Here is a 17,157-nt window from a genome sequence, read left to right as displayed (position 1 = left end):
ACTTTAGTGAAAATCGCACTAGATCAGAAGTTTACAAGTTCAATTTGTGTTCCCCTGAACTTGAAAAAATGAACTAATAGTTATTAGTGAACTCTTTTATCAATCGTTATTCGTTTATTCTCATATATATATATTATTCCTGAATGTGTACTTTTTCTCAAAGTCGGGAGAATGTCGGAGATTCATAATATATATTTGTATTCGTTTTCATATTGCTAATATTATTATTACATGTCATTTCGCTATAGTTAATTCGTTTTACCTTTCGCATGAAGGATTCCTCTGAGTAATTCTCGACCAATTAGAATCATTTAATTTCAGCCAATCATTTTACTCTGTATTGTATCTTTTTCTCCCGCGTACTTCATTTCGTATTTCCCGCTTACGTGTTTTCTCTCACGTTCGATTCGCACCTATATAAAGGGCTAGTTTCGGAGTTTCGGGGCTCCTTATTCATGTGCTACATGTTTCTATGCCAGTTTATCCAGCAATAAACCATACCGTGTTTTGCATCCACATTGACTGTTTTATTCTGCCATCAAGTTCAACTGAAGCGTATTATTATACCCCACAGTACTTTTCATACCCCTTACACGTAACTAAATGAAGACGTGACCACATGACGACGCCAGCGATATTCGAATACCAACCGTTCAGTCACGGTTACACCTTTTAACAATAGCGTTTCCTAACCGTCTTTTTTAGTAACCGTGGTTCAGTCAAAACCAAAACAGTTATCCAATTCGCTAGCGAGTTTGCAAATTGGCTGCCCCAATACATTAGTCAAATTTGCTAAAATGGTATATAGCTATTTCAAAGTGTTTTACAGTATTCTCTGATTTATGTCCGTTTTTTTTGTTCACTGTCAAGCACCCTTTCTCTGTGTATTGCAGTGAGTTGATGTTTGCTTGGAGTCCTCATTTTGACTTCGATAGCAGGGCTATATCATCAGTGTACACCAGATTTGATATAGCTTTATTGTTGAGTTAAGGTTGAGGTCTTCTGATAGGTTATTTATAAATACATTGAAAAGTGTTGGGCTTAGGGGGCAGCCTTGTTTCACTCCATTTTCTAATTGAAATAATGGCGAGATTTTCCCATCCAGTTTGATTTGGAATATATATCAATTAAATGGATTCATATCAAGAGCATAGTTACCACTGACAATTGACCATTCTACTACATGTACTGCATTATGATTTGACAACCAGTTTCACTAAAGGACAAAAACATTCACTAATAATAGAGAATTAATAATTGACTTTCACAATGCACAACAACAGACACATCAACCCTTGAAATTTGAAAGCTGTGTGATCACTAAACCCAATAAGACCTGCTGTGTAAGACACTGAGAATTAGATAGCATTACTGACATTAATGCCAATACACATACATTATAAATATACATTTTGGGTATAATTTATTGCTTTTTTGTCTCACTGCTTACCTGACAAACCTATTATATGATTATAGAGCAACCATGGACAACGAACAATAATTCTAACAGTACAATAGCATTAAAGTGTAACTGAATTGGGACAATTGACTTTTTTTGTGTGCAAAATTTATTTATAAACAACATTATGAAAAAAAATCAAGTGAAAAGGGTATATAAATTGGGTAAACAGTCAATGATATTCCGAAATCGCGCCACGCCCCCCCCCCCCTCTCCCATCACCTTCGAGTTTTTTCGGCATTACGAGTGTAACCGAAATGGCGCCACCAACGGGAGCATAAAGCATGAGCTAGCTAGCAGACAGGATTGTTTATCATTTTCCATACGCACGCGTTTCGTAAACATACATGTATACAACGAGTTACCAAGATCGAGAATTCTTACGAGTTACCATCATATACAACGAGTTACCACGATCGTTATCATGGGGAAACGCTGTGTTGTTGGCGGGTGTAGTAACACACACGGCGATCGCGTAAGTCTTTATGGGTTCCCAAAAGATTCGAATTTATGACATCAGTGGACCAAAGCCGTCAAGAACACCAGGAAACATTGGGATGGACCTTCTCCATGTACCGTTATTTGCAGTGTCCATTTTACGCCCGAATCATTTGTTGATCCACCATCTGGATTCGTTATGAATTATTTGGGTTTCGGGAATAACTGTGTAAATAACCAGAAGAATAATATTTTCCATGTAGAATATGAATATTAATTTGCTTGAAAAGTTTAGAATGTATTCATGTTATTATGCCAGAGTCGAAATAACTAGATCGATCGTGGAACAACAAAATGGCGATTGGAAAATGTAAGCACTGGACGCATTCACCGTTCATGTACTTTGTGTCTTTACATGATTTCTTCAGAAGATCAAGAAACTGAAAATTGCACACTGATATGTGTTTAGAATTTGGATGAACAAAAGACAGAAACTGGAAACCAAGCCGGTCACGATGTTCAAACTCTGTGTCACGGTCATTTTGGGAAGGTACACGATCACCCACATCGCGTACTTTTCTTGCAGGTTCAAACCTGTATGGGCCAATTTGTCCCTGGCACTCTAAAACAAAATCGTGACATCTCTCATTGTCATCATACTCTTCGATTTCATAACTCTCGTCAGACGATAACATAGATTCCGTGTCGCTTTCCGAGCACTGCATACGTATAGCGGCCATTGTGAGACGATGACAAGTTCCCCCCGTGACGTCACAAAGTACCCTTGTATGCTAATTAGGTACTCTAGTTGGAGCCTCGCTCTGAGTCGACCAAGAAACTGAACGTGGGCGTGTCCTTATCCAGAACATTATTATTGATCGTTTACTTAATTTATGTACATTTTTCACTTGATTTTTTTTCATGTTTTTATAAATAAATTTTGCACACAAAAAAAGTCAATTGTCCCAATTCAGTTACACTTTAATGTGTGCATATCAAAGCAGATTGTTTATGTTAATTAGATCAAAACAAACATTGTCCAGACTAAGACTGTTTTTATATGGAGATGCATTTTAATAATTATCAGTCATATTCAAAATATTTCCAACAATAGTCAAACAAGACATATTGGGAGGAGAAACAACTTTGTCTACTAGGATATAGTGGTAATTTGTGAACACAAAAAGATTCATTTTGGCAATTGGCGTGACATGAGAAGATGATCTCCACAAATTTCAGCATTCCTGGAAATTCTAAAATGTAGATGAACTGTGAAAGAAGTAGTTTGTCTCAAAGCATTTTACTAGTGTCCTTGTGAATTCACAAAGTGAATATTATGTGTTTTTTGAATTCCATCATAAGCCTACTTATTTCTGTTCGTGTTACAAACCATTGCAAGCTTCCACTGATTAAAAATGCTTTTGATTGACACACACATGTTAATAACTCACCATACTTGTATATTAACGCTGCATACCTTATAACACAGTAACACAGTGAACCACGAGTTGCTCAATATGTTTTCCCACGAAAGATTGATTTTATTTGAATACTAAATGAAATATACAACACCATGAGAGACACATTCACCTTGTTAATAAAAACAAAGTTACAGCGACAATGCCACCAAAACTATGCATGTTCTAAAGCTCTATTGTTTTTGTATCTGTTCTCTGATTGGCACATTACCCCGGTACACACAGTTCAAAACAAAAATGATCGTAAATACACATGCAAGTCAACAGTTACATTTATTGTATACAGGATTATTCAAATTTTGATAAAGTATTTTGATGAAGGACTGCTTATGTAAGTATATGTACTACTACTGTAAAATCTGCATTAGAAGTCATACTTATTCTTTTTGAATAATTGAGAACCAAAAATTCACTATTTCTCATGTTTAAATGCTCTAGTAGAAGCCGCATCTCTTATTTTGCATTGTACCATTTTAATAGAAGCTGCGACTTTTAATACAGATTTTACAGTAATAGAGCAAATAGGGTATAGTACTTTATTGTCTGAAAAAACTAATTATGACCAACTATACTGCATAGTTTTACCATAAATGGTAGAATTGAATCGCTTGCCTGTAAATGCTTAACTGACAGAACTCTGAAATCTGTCCGCTATCACTGAATGTTAACAGTCATCATTACTGTATGTGAAGCGTCCCCCCCCTCTCTTATGCACATACATGGTTCTGGTGACACTGTCGCTTTAAATGATAATTTTGAGACAAGCAAGAGTATAATATGGCTTATAATTTTTAATCTGGAACTGTGATAGATACAATTTTTGAGACAGAGTAAGCAGAGTGTGGGAAAAGTTCAAGATCAAGTCCAATCTGTGTGTTAAATATGAATGAATATCAAATATACCCAGCAGACTAACCCTGCAATACATTGCCAAAAATATACCAGGTACATGTAAAGTTTTGTATTACCACAAATATTGAATAAATTATTGAATTAAATCATCCTAAGTTATTGCTATTATGAATTACTGACTGACTATGCGCAGGTTATTACTGGTCCCATTGTGAAAAATGTGTACCAATGCATTGTGGGAATAATCCCTTGTCCTTCACCGTTAAAGATTTGGGCTACCAAAGAGTGTTCTTAGAAAGCAGCTATAGCCTAAGCAGCCTCCTACTCTTGTATATAATGACTCAACTTTCCTAAATACTGCATGTGAAAGTAAACGACTTTCTTGATTGCCCTCTCTGATCAAAATCTTAGGGAATACCCAGAGAAACTGATTTGAATTTTCCAATCAGATTAGTGACATTCTTTCACTATAAAGAATTCCCCCCAATTGAAATAGCACATTTGAAATCAAATCCAATGACTGGAATTAAAAAATCAATTACTTCTAACATCTCTATAAAACAATTGTTAGGAACCCACTAGAAATACTGACCCGGGGAAAATAAGTCAGGATTTGAAAACATCCTTTGGTCAAATTCTTCAATAAATTACATTTTGTTTATTCAGCAATGTAAGCAGTGTTCCACTCGCTATACACCACTCCACTGATGTCTACATATGATGCTAGTAATATCTTGTTACATATGCAGATTTCTGCTTACTATAGGACGCCATTAGTGAAGCTAAGTGAAAGTTGGATATCAGCAATTCCTGATTATCCCAACAGGTTTAACAATGCTCATGTTAATATCATTAAACAACCACTCAAAAATTACTAGCATTGCACCTAGTCGTTAGTGGAGATAGCAATAGCGAGTAGAATATGAAACTGATTCATCTCAGAAGTAGTTCCAATATAGACTTGATTATATATACAGTATTCTTATAAATATGTAATGAAATGAACAAATTTTATTTATAACAAGTCAAAGGTTAAAAGAGAAGGAGTTGCAAGGGTGGCAAGTATTGTAGAATATAAAATTAATTGCATTTTATACTCGATTTAGAAATTTGAAGGAGAAGCAGATACTGTTCTTTGCATTATAGCATTTTAGGTCAGGATCAGGATGAAAAATATTCCAGACTTGTAGGAGTTTGCTTTTAAAAAAACTCAACACATGAAATATGCATCCACTGTACTGTTTTTATTCATGATTGTTAGTTTAGAGTTTATTTTATCTCAATGTCTTATGTAGGTGTAAAACATACTTGTAAGCAAAAAATAGAACACAAAAAATTGCTAACATTATAGCTCACAAAAAAAAACCACAATAACAATTATTAACGACGACGACGCTGCTGCTGCTGCTGCCGCCGCCAACGCCGGACAGAAATTTTTCCCTTAATATACCTTTCCATTCCATCTTTGATGTTACGGGCAAGGTAATAATTTAAAAATCCTGTATTCATAGAACTTAGAAGAGTTGAATGATGAAAGAGTCATCATCAAATTGATGCACAAAACAAATAAAAGAATGCCTTTGTCTTGCATGAATAATATGCGTAGCCAAAATGTTTTTCTCTGACTCACTTATAACCCTAAGAACATGTGTTTCTGTTGAATTTCAATCTGTGAATGGTTTCAACGTCAATTACAGCTGTTGACCTTTGAACCTTGCTGTTAAAGATCATATTTTTTTCTCCTTTCATAAAGAGGTAGTAAAAATCAAACCTAAATTAAACATTATGTAAAAACAACAAATAAAACAAATCTTATGATTTCTTGAGTGCTTCATAGGCTGGTCTCAAATTTTTCAGATAAGTGTTATGGTCATGTAGTGTGGCTAATAGTCCAAATTCATTTTTAGGATCGGAAGTTGCAGAGTAGTCTATTTTCTGTCCTTCTAAGTCTGTCATGATTCCATTCTGATGATTTAGCAAAGCATTACCCGCACAGATGTCCCATTTCTTGATCAATGTTACATGTACATAGGCATCAGCTATCTCATCAAATAAAGACCATACTTTATAACCTGCAAACAATAAGTCATTGTTAATGACATAGTCCCAACTGGTATTAGGCAAAATGTTATTCATACCAAAAATAAGTAATATGCACCAAAAGCATATTTAATAAATATTAGTCAAATATGAATGAAAATGGTCCATAAACCTTGGAGATATAGTAGTATGGTCAAAAAGCAAGATGGCCACCAGTCACCCATCTTTGATCTGATTGTAAAACAAATTGTCATGGACATGTAATCTAAAATGTACAATGTATGTACCAACTTTGAACAAAAACTGAAAAAGCATGCATAAGATACATTTTCAAAAATCAAAATGGCTGCCAGTCAGCCATTTTGATTGAATCAGTAAACCACTGCATGTGCATATGTCCCAAGGTTTATGGACTAAAAAAACTAAATCTAAACTTGTTGCAATTTAGCTTGCCTTGTGACGTCACTGAATGAAAGGCATATAATTAATTTGTGAACTGTGAAAGACCCTGTATTGTTTTCAACAACCCATCAAAGAGGTTGAATGTTGTGGTATGAAATAGGAACAGGATTCGCTAACATGCTAGTTGTTTATTGTACAATACCCATATGCACCGCGAACATGAATACATCAAATGCAATTTTTTTATGTCCTCTTTTAACTAAGCAAATATTCCAAATTTATTCCAACATATACCATATAGTAATTGTCCAGCAAACACTATCAATTACGCACACTCCCTTCATTTATTATTTTTGTATACTCGCCAGCATTTGGAGCATAAATCAAGCTTCGAAGGATTCTTTCACCAGCCACCCTCCAGATATCCATCATGATCATTTATGAACATTCCCTTATTCATTTTTCACTTATACAAACCTGCACCTCCAGTTTGGATTTCTAAACGATTCTTTCACCAGACACCCATCATGATCATTTATGAACATTCCCTTATTCATTTTTCACTTATACAAACCTGCACCTCCAGTTTGGATTTCTAAACGATTTTTTCACTAGACACCCGTCATGATCATTTATGAACATTCCCTTATTCATTTTTCACTTATACAAACTTGCACCTCCAGTTTGGATTACCAAACGATTCTTTCACCAGACCACCCATCATGATCATTTATGAACATTCCCTTATTCATTTTTCACTTATACAAACTTGCACCTCCAGTTTTGACTTCCAAACGATTCTCACCAGACCACCCATCATGACCATTTATGAACATTCCCTTATTCATTTTTTTCTTATACTAACCTGCACCCCCAGCTGGGATTACTGTGGACTGTTCTCCAAACGATTCTTTCACAACTTTTTCAACATCCCCTGAATGTGAGCGGGATACAATAATATTCTTTGCAGCACTGTCGGGTTTCGTTGGTGGCAACTTGTATCCACTGGCTCCCTTGCCTACCCAGGCCCAAGCTAAAATGAAACAAACATTGTTACAACTCTTTGGAAAACAATTCAAAATCCAGTGTAGCAGGGGTTTCCTTAGGCCATTATAGAATAACTAGCTTTCTATTAATGTCCTTAATGGCCCACTGAATGTCAAACAATGCACTTTAGCTGTCTTTGTGGCCCATGATTGTAAAGTTTTTGTTAGGGCGCAATAGCAATACAACTAAGGGCAGTAAAAGCCATAAAGGTTTCATCATATACATTATAGGTATATCTCATTTATTTCTGAATTCAACTAATGTTATATTAACAGATTAATTTTCACTTTGGGATCTCAGTGAAATTTTCACTGGTATAAAATGACTCACAAAATTTCTCATTTGCAAGTTTTTTTATTATTTTTTTTATATAATTTGCTTACAACTTGAAATTCAAGTAGCAAAAATGATATTTGCAACAAAAATCAAATTTTACTAGCCGCACTGTATTGATAACAAGAAATGCTTACATTGTAAAGTTGACGAGCTATTGAGTCATTTCAAACTCTACTTTCACAAAATAAACTTGTAAGAGTTTCTTAGGGTCCTGCCACTCCAATTCCCTCCCCTAGCATATACAATTACATTTTGGGTCTATGTTAGGGGTGGGGGCCTTAAGGAACTCTTTCACCAATCGGTACATCATTGTAACTACTGTTTATGGTGCAGCACATACACATTTATGGTCAAAATAAGTATTTTTTCTTTAAGGGTTACACATATGGTAGGAAAAAAAATGTTTTGTTTCCTGTTTTATCACGCCAAATAAACCCTTAATTATGTATTCAAAAGCTTAATTTAATTTTTCTTCTGGCCTTAGGCAGACAATAAAATGGGAATAGTGTAAATGCATTAATTATTGACAGATAAGTAAAATTTGCTGACTGCATAGTAACAATATATTGTTTCCATGGCATATTCATCAACTTAAAACACAGAAAATATGCTCAAAATAGTGAAATCAAATACAATGAAGATAAATACCTGTTTTGTCTTCAAAAGGTTTATGTATGACACCCATTACCGGTTGACCATCAACAGCAACGCATACCATGGTCGTTACATACTGTACCAAATTTTCTGTAATTTAACAGTAATGAGGTTACCAACTGAAATATCAACAAGTCTGGTGGGATTCAATGAAACGTACACCATTGTGTGCCACAGGAAATTCACATTAGACACATGAGGCGAGAGGACACACATGTGAAAGTAGTGACATCAAAACAGTTCATTATGACTCAGTTCAGTGATCATTGTTGAACACATATTGCTCCACTGTGTTGTCATTATGTTTTTGAGTAGCAGGTAAAATAGTACCGGGGATAGGTGCAAAAAAGATACATTTGTCATATGAGACTATAGAACGAGCTAAAACAAGCCATGCATGGCATAGTTCCTATCAGTTATCAAACTTAATATATATATAGTTTTTTTAATGGTAATATAGTTGGAACATAAACATGCCAGAAATATGGATACAGAAGCTGATGCTAAATTATGAGGATTTTTTAACATTCATTTGACATTCAGTCATCTTGTATCTGATCATTAAACGAGTACTTGTCCATATTGAGAGATATTGCTCTGGAACAGCATTAATTAAAACAAAATGGCCACCAGTCAGCCATTTTGAATACATCTGTATACATGTATCTATGAAATGATGTATAATCAATATATAAAATTTCAACATAATCAGTCAAAGACTATATAACCACATTTATTAAGGTAGCGAGAAGGGAAATTTTCACTTTTTTCTTGATTTTTCAAAAATTGATAAAACGGTTATTTTAGACCTTGATACACCACCCCAGGTTTACAAAAGATCGAAATTGCGAAATAACGTTGCTAAAATTAGTGTTTTAAAACACTAGCAGAAAAGACTACAACTGGCGTTTCGTGGATATTTGCATAATGTTTATCTTTGAAAGGGTTTAAATGATAACATCTTATCTGTATACTCTGTTGTTGACGATTCTGATATAACGGGTGATAAGCTTTCCATCGCAAACAATGCGTGTTTATCTAACGTCCATTGTCAGCATTATTGTCAGTCGAGACTTCGTCGGAAAAACATGGTCATACAGTACTCATTTCGCCCAACCTTCCGCTTTTACATCGACCGCTTATCGCTTAATTTCCGACCACGCGGTCTTGTCCGACCGGAAACCGACCGCATTTTAATCGCGTTTTTTTTTCGCTCGCTCGCTCATTGAAAACATTGACCGCTCACCCAAACACTGAAAACTGGCACATGGGTGGTCGAAATGGTGGTTTTGATAGTAAAGTGTGAACATACAACTAGTATTAACTATTATTACATTCTGAACGACACTTCAAATCTAATAGTTGTATTACACTTGTATCGTGAAAGCAACTGAACTGGGACCTCTTGTTACGTGTTTTGGGTGCTTGTTCTAGATGTAATATTTTGTTTTATTTTAATGAGACAGTTACGTAAAAAAAGCCTAGGTAACTCTTTTTGACAGAGCAGAGAAACGATGAAATGTTAGTGATTAATTCCAAAAATAACGATACCGAATCCACATCGGTCCACGTCTGGTAAAATTTGACATTCAATTTTTAAAATTAAGTCACGATCATTGAATGAGCTCGGTCTATACCGTATACGTACCGCAAAAGTGTTCCCACAAAAAATATTTTCGACTAAAAACGGCCACATGCCCTGAAAAAATCGAACAGAGCTTGACATGTATGAATAATTTATTGGGCTTAAAAGAAAAACGTGTCAAATTTAGTTATAGCCATAACTATTTGGTGGCCAGTCGATGAACAATTCAAAACTCAGGATTCACACGGAAGTCCTTCAGGGCTGAAAATCATCGACGCTACTCTGGTTTACTTTATTTCACAACTTGCAGAGAAAACTGATTCGCGTGAACTCTAGTGTATCTTAGCCTAGTATTTTCTTTTTGAACTGAGGTCAAATTCCATCAGTTTGTCAAAATATATGTTTTTCAGCGAATAATTTTGAAGCCTGTCACAGCACAAAAAACTATGTGAATCGACGCCGGTGATTGGATTGTACGACGACCCTTCAATTAGCGTCAAATATGCTTTGTTACAACATCATTGATTGGCTGAGAGTCACCTGATCGGAGCACGACCTGGGTCACAGAACCATATTTGTCCGTATTATCAACAGGACTTTGCAAAATAACCAACACCCACATTTTCAATCTTTTTTTAGCGCGGAAGTTGCCAACAAATGTAAAAAAAAATCGTGAATTTCATGGATTCGAATAAAATAAAGCAAGCGATTGATAAGGATGATTATTAATATTTTCCCCGATGCTCTTCGAATTTTATTTTTTTTTTATTTCAAGGTAAGAAATGGCTAGTTGAAGTTGCATCGTCTTCAATGCGGTTGTTTCACCGCGAACAACTCTAGCTCTGTTTTGGGCATGGTTTAGTTTTGCGATGTAAAATAAAATATATATTAAAATAATAATACTTGATTAATTATTTGGGGTTTCAGCCCACAAATTACGGACATGATCTCCATGAATTATGGTCAATGTTTGTCTTCTCTCGGCTGATTGTCGCGGTGTTGATCGACGCCCTTCTTAAACTCAGTATGGAGAAACCAACGGGGATCGACATTCCAAACAAACAATCGAAATTATCAACGAAAGACGAGATTTTTCTAGATATTTACAAACATACTGTCATGACAAACATATGTAAAATTAACAAATACACAAAGAGGTGTAATATTAGGTTTTATTTTAGGCTTAGAAATATTTTCTTTCACTCAGCCCATGCATGTAACTGCCATTTAGCTTTACGGTCCTTCAGCATCGGGGGAAAACAACAATAATTATACAAAACACATTGCGAAGAATCAACAATCAGGAAAGAAACCCCAGACAACCATGTCGTACTTGTGTTGAAATACATTTTGTATTTCACGTCAGAGTATTGTTTAAAATAAAATATTCAGTCCAAGCCAAATCGAGGTCAGATTGCGTGCATATAATTATATATAGTTAAAACAAAAAGTATTTGAACTTTTGTCAGCTGTTCAACATCTGTAAAAACCAGAAAGACAATTATAAGACAATGTGAACCTCGGAAATTATTCTGTTAGTCCGAATTTTAAATGCGCGCGAGCGAGCAGGTGGGCGGTGATATTTCGGGGTTTGCGCGGTCGAAAATAAAGCGGAAATTGTCCGGTCGAATTCAACAAGCGGTCGCAAAAGCGAGAGAAAAAGGTGATTGGAAAGCGGAAGCGGGCGGGAGGTTGTGCGAAAGGAGTACTGTAACTTTGCACAACTTTCTTTTAAATCGTTTTATTTTCCAAGACAATATTCTATTTTACTAATACATTTTTTTTCTAACGCAATGGCCAAGAAAAGAAAGAAAGCGTTGACAGACGAGGCAAAGAAAAATCTGCCACTCAGTGTCGCACTCTGACACAGCAATTTTTTTTCAAACATCGGCCATTTTGTTTCACCATGAAAACCGTTTTATTAGATGTCTTATCAGAGACACTTGAAGGATTAGCTTGTTTGTAAACTGTCAGCGTGTACAGTGGGACAGTATTGTTTGTCAGAGGATTATCCATCGTTGTTCGTTTGCATAACAATGGGAAAACCCGAACGTTCCTGGAGTACGGACTCAAATGCCAGCAGTTTTCTTCATTTTTCACGCTCGAGCTTGAAATTATTCATTATCTGACACTCTTTATGAGGTCTATGATATCAGTGGTTAATATGTTTGGCCATTTTTAGTGTATATTTATAATAATGCAGCAAATCTACAGTGTTTTATTAACCAAAACAGTTTTTTGGGTTTTTCTCGAGTTGAAGTTTTGATCGAGTACGACTCATTGGGACCGCCGCCAAATCAAGTGCGTTCGGACTAGGACATTCAAACTCGCAGTTATCGTTCAAAAGATAATGATGGTGCGAAATATGTCTGGGTTTTTAAAAAAAATGCTTTGTCACAGAATAATAGTCTGTTAAAGGTGCCAAGTATGAAATAATTTGGGGACAAAAAAACAAACCTGCATAGAAATCGGAATAATAGGTCTTTTGATTATCTGAGACGCATTTCAATGGACTTGATTACGGACAATGCATGACGTAAATTTCACCAGGAAATTCCGCAGTGTGCTCTCGCAATCGCGGACTTAGTCATTTTTACAAGGTTCGCCATTTTTAATGTCACGTGATAATTATGTAAACAATGTCTGTCCAGTTTGTGCGAACTTGCACCTCTATACTTAGTCTTTTGATATATATAACCTAAATTACTGTTCTGAACGAGACAACAGACAGAGAATGTTTTATTTAAAAACGTCACAAAACCTTCTCGCTACCTTAAAACAAAATAGCCATTTTGAATTCGATCTGAAAAACAAAATGACGTGCATCAAGGACAAATAATGTCTAATGCATGTAGCAAGTTTGGAAATAATTCATCTGTAAACGGCTGAGATTCAGTTCCAGAATGCCAGAAAAGCTTAATTTCAATGATTTCAGTAAAAAAAATAGGCGCCATTCAGCTATCTTGAATCAGGTTGTGAAACAAATTGATGTGCATATGTATAATATCATGTATGATGTATGTGTGAAATTGAATGTAATCTTTCCAAGCATGTCTAAGATGTAGGTCTGGACGCACGGACACATAGAGATCATTTCATAAGCCCCAGTTTTCGGACTGCACCTGAATGGGGACTAAAAACCAGAAAGAAGCCAGCCAATTTGGTAACTGCTAATGAGAACAATGTTAATAATTTATAAGTAAGAATATGAATGATATAATTTGGGATGGGGGCGGGGAGTATAGAGTGCCGACTAAAAAAACTAAATTGGGGGGGGGGGGGTGCCAGAACGCCCTACAGATTTATAGTACCAGATTCTATCATATTTAATTTTTGTAATGGTATTAGACATCTTTTGTGTGAATTCCTTTTTTGTTACACGTAATAAATTTATCTCTGCAGCAGATGTTTATCAGTGTACCCACAAATAATGTGAAGTTTTATTCAGTCTTGTGAGGGAGAGCATCATAAACACAAAGTATCAGTATTATTTTTGATTTCAACCACTTGTATCAATTTCCTTACCTGTATATTCCTGGGTGGCATCAAGTGGATCAATCCACACTGCAATCTTTTCTATTGGTACATAGTCATCAGTTCCTATTGCATTAGAAACTTCTGGTAATTCTTTATTGGGTGTCTCAACACCAGTGGTGTCAACTCCACTGTCATGCTCTTCTGATATAACCTATAAACATTGCAAATACAAAGAGACTGGATTGGATAGGTACCAACCAAATGTTCCATGGCAATTGTAAGCACACCTCCATGGCATTGTATAGTTTTATATTATTTAGTATTGTAAAAATACTAAGAATAATATAACCTATTTAAAAAATACATAGGGTGAGAAATGACAACTTGTGAAAAGCATGGCAAGATAACTGTTTAAATCATTACACATACATATACATGCCATGCACTGACTGCTTAGTAATATACCGGTATCAATATATACCCGGTAGATGACAGTGCAATACTGTCATTGACACAACACTGACACAGAAAGGCAGAGCAGTACGGCCTCAAAAACTAAAACTAAGACATAAAAAATACAACCTGACAAGGAATGATAAAACTACAAAATCAAAAGATAAAGGTTAAGTAATTCAGGAGAAAATGGCATAATAGAAATTTGTACACAACAAGGAAGATTACATGTATTTAAATTATTTTTTTTATATAGACTGGGCTAACTGTGTTTAAGTCAAAAGATGCCATCTTATACATAAACTAACATAACACAAAGTATTTTTGTTAATCATTTGTTAACCCACCACCAACACAAATTTTGAGTTTTGTAGTTTTACAAATACTGACTTTGGACTGGCCCACAATGTACAATAACCCTTTTCAGACAGACAAAGTACAAATACAGTTGAATGCAGATTATAAATTCAGATAAATAATTTTCAGAAAAGAAACATCATATATATTATCCATACAGTGTATTTTCTGCATTTTGGATACTTCAGGTCCAGACAAAAACAATCGTGATGTGGTTAACTACAGTTGACAATAGACAATGGGTCAAATTGACTAGCAGAGTTCAAGAGATTTTTAGATGAGTCTGGTGATGAGATGCATGTGTTGATTTAACCATCATGATTTAACTTTACAAACATATAAACCCAAATAGAGCATAACTTCTCTCAAGCCACCACACTGGTGTCATGCCAGTTTTACTGACTCTTAAAGTGTGATGTTGAACAGTTTTTAAAACAGGGATTAGTTCATTGCACAATTTACTATTATCATTGCTAACTGAACCAAAGAAACTAGAAAAAACATGCATTTTCGAGCATTTTTCACTGAACCACATTTACTAGAAGAACTTCTTCTAGTAACTGTGACTGAACTAACTAGTTTTATGAATATATTCATTCAGCCAAATCTTTGATAAACATTTGTGTATTGAACAAGTAAGTGTTAACACTGCTACTTGCGATTGAAGAACTGAAAAAAATTTAATTAATTTTGAATCCAATAAATACTCTCCACAGAGAAGATCTGCATCCTTGAATAAATACATGTACAGTTTATTCAGGCCCACACATTAAACTGAGCTGTGTGTCAGCTGTTAATTACAGTATTCGTGGCAACAGATTTTTGATGAATTCACTATGTATGCTAACAATAGATGTTAAGTCGCACTACGTCAAATCAGTTTGTATTACTATTATATGTACTTTCCACGTGGCAATGAGCAAACATGTACTAGGTAGTGAACACGGGTGAACACGGTCACATACGAACATAACAATATAGACATATCAACTACAGGAAAATAGATAACAGGAAAACTCAGCAACAAGTAGAATAAAACTCATCATAGATGAAAATAAATCTGTTATAACAATTAAAGAACTTTAATTTCAAAATGACAGTACACCAAACAACGTCATCACAGATGGCACCAACAAAAACAGCTGACACACAGTTTCATTCATAGTTTACTTGTAAAATCCACACATACTAGTAGCAATGGCTACTATAAATTTCCACACGAGCGAAAATAAAAATACAATTTACCGGTTCAATATTCGAAAAAAAACAGAAATGACAAAGTTAACTTAGTGCCACGACTTCCACAACTCGAGTATAAATTACGGCACATTGCAGTTAGTATGATCGCATAACATGCAATTACAACACGGTACTGGTACTACTGACTATAATCTTGCAACTTGTATGAATGTTTTATTGTCTTGTAGTTTTAGTGACCTTACTGCTGTACTTTCCAAAGTCAGTGTTGTGTCAATAAATACAGTATTGTTCAAAATTATTCAACAAATACGTACCTTAAGATTCGGAAATGCTTTTTTTAGCCCATAATACATAGCAATATGTGATTTCATATCACCTTCAGTCACTGGATTGTTTGCTCCTTCCCTTGTTTCACCTTTACTTTTCTCGTCGAGTGTATTCGCCAACCGAATTTCTTTGACTATGTCCCCACCTCGCCGAGCTACCACGATCGCCGTAGACAAAAGCTCCCGTAAATTTATACTTTGTGGCACGGTACCTTCTGCACTATCATATTTTGCATCTGTACTGTCCACTGATCTGTTAGCACTCACTTTTCGGTGAATATAAAGCACGCCGGCGAGTAAAAACACTAAAATAACTGCAATCCCCACAGGAGACAGACGTACCTGCGCCATCTTTCTTTCGAACATCGTGTTACTTGTAGTCTGTCCGTTCGAGTGTTTCGGAGCCATCCTTTAATAGTACCAGATTCGTCTATGATGAAATGCCAACTCTTTTTGCACACGCCCCTCGCTTTCGAATGCAAATAAAACACTAAATATTCATAAATGTTTTGATTTAAAATTACAATATTTTTTTTATTGAACTCCTGTTACATCGAACATGATTTAATCGAAGCTTTTTTAGGAAATATATTCACTTTAAATTTGAACAGACAGTGAATAAAATAACAATTTGCTGCGAAAAAATATATTTATCATATACCCTGAAGTACCTACATCGATTTATACGCAATTAATTACGACCATGGAAACATATTTAGCCTCCCATTATGGGGGAGGGGTCGGGATAAGTCAATGCCGGAAGTGGGATTTATAATGTATATTTATTAGGCAGTATTTTTGACGTAAGTAAATATTTAAATTTTGAAGTAATATTCAGAACATTTTCAAATATTACTGGGTATATTTAAGCTTGTAACTATGATTGGTTGGTACGGCAGATAAACACCCCGGGCGATGAACACCGTCATGGGGTGGAGTGTGTGGGTGTTCAAGTAGCTACTATACCACGGTCACAGTCACGCTTGTAACATAAACAAGAACACGACTAAGAAATGACACATTTGTCATTCATATTGGGGTGATTGTGCCACG

General features: G+C 35.3%; 1 protein-coding gene across 1 annotated transcript; it reads right to left on the bottom strand.

Moving 5' to 3' along the window:
• Positions 1 to 5,450: 5,450 nt before the first annotated feature.
• Positions 5,451 to 16,570, bottom strand: LOC100368947 (inositol monophosphatase 3-like). Its single transcript, XM_002737528.3, has 5 exons — positions 16,093 to 16,570; positions 13,817 to 13,979; positions 8,701 to 8,796; positions 7,535 to 7,702; positions 5,451 to 6,299 (listed from the first exon to the last, which is right to left on the bottom strand). Exons 1-5 carry the CDS (start codon positions 16,510 to 16,512, stop codon positions 6,040 to 6,042), a joined length of 1,107 nt encoding a protein of 368 aa, XP_002737574.1. The 5' UTR covers positions 16,513 to 16,570; the 3' UTR covers positions 5,451 to 6,039.
• Positions 16,571 to 17,157: the final 587 nt, after the last annotated feature.

Source organism: Saccoglossus kowalevskii, chromosome 18 (genome assembly GCF_978046115.1).
Source record: "Saccoglossus kowalevskii chromosome 18, keSacKowa6.1, whole genome shotgun sequence".
NCBI classification, from domain to species: domain Eukaryota; kingdom Metazoa; phylum Hemichordata; class Enteropneusta; family Harrimaniidae; genus Saccoglossus; species Saccoglossus kowalevskii.
This window is presented reverse-complemented; position numbering and strand designations above follow the sequence as displayed.

Excerpts from the sequence above, each read along its gene's own strand:
- LOC100368947 (XM_002737528.3), bottom strand. The coding sequence starts at position 16,512 with ATGGCTCCGAAACACTCGAACGGACAGACTACAAGTAACACGATGTTC. Across the intron at positions 13,980-16,092 it reads AAGCATTTCCGAATCTTAAG|GTTATATCAGAAGAGCATGA; the intron begins GTACGTATTTGT and ends CAATGTTTATAG. Across the intron at positions 7,703-8,700 it reads ACCTTTTGAAGACAAAACAG|CTTGGGCCTGGGTAGGCAAG; the intron begins GTATTTATCTTC and ends GTTTCATTTTAG.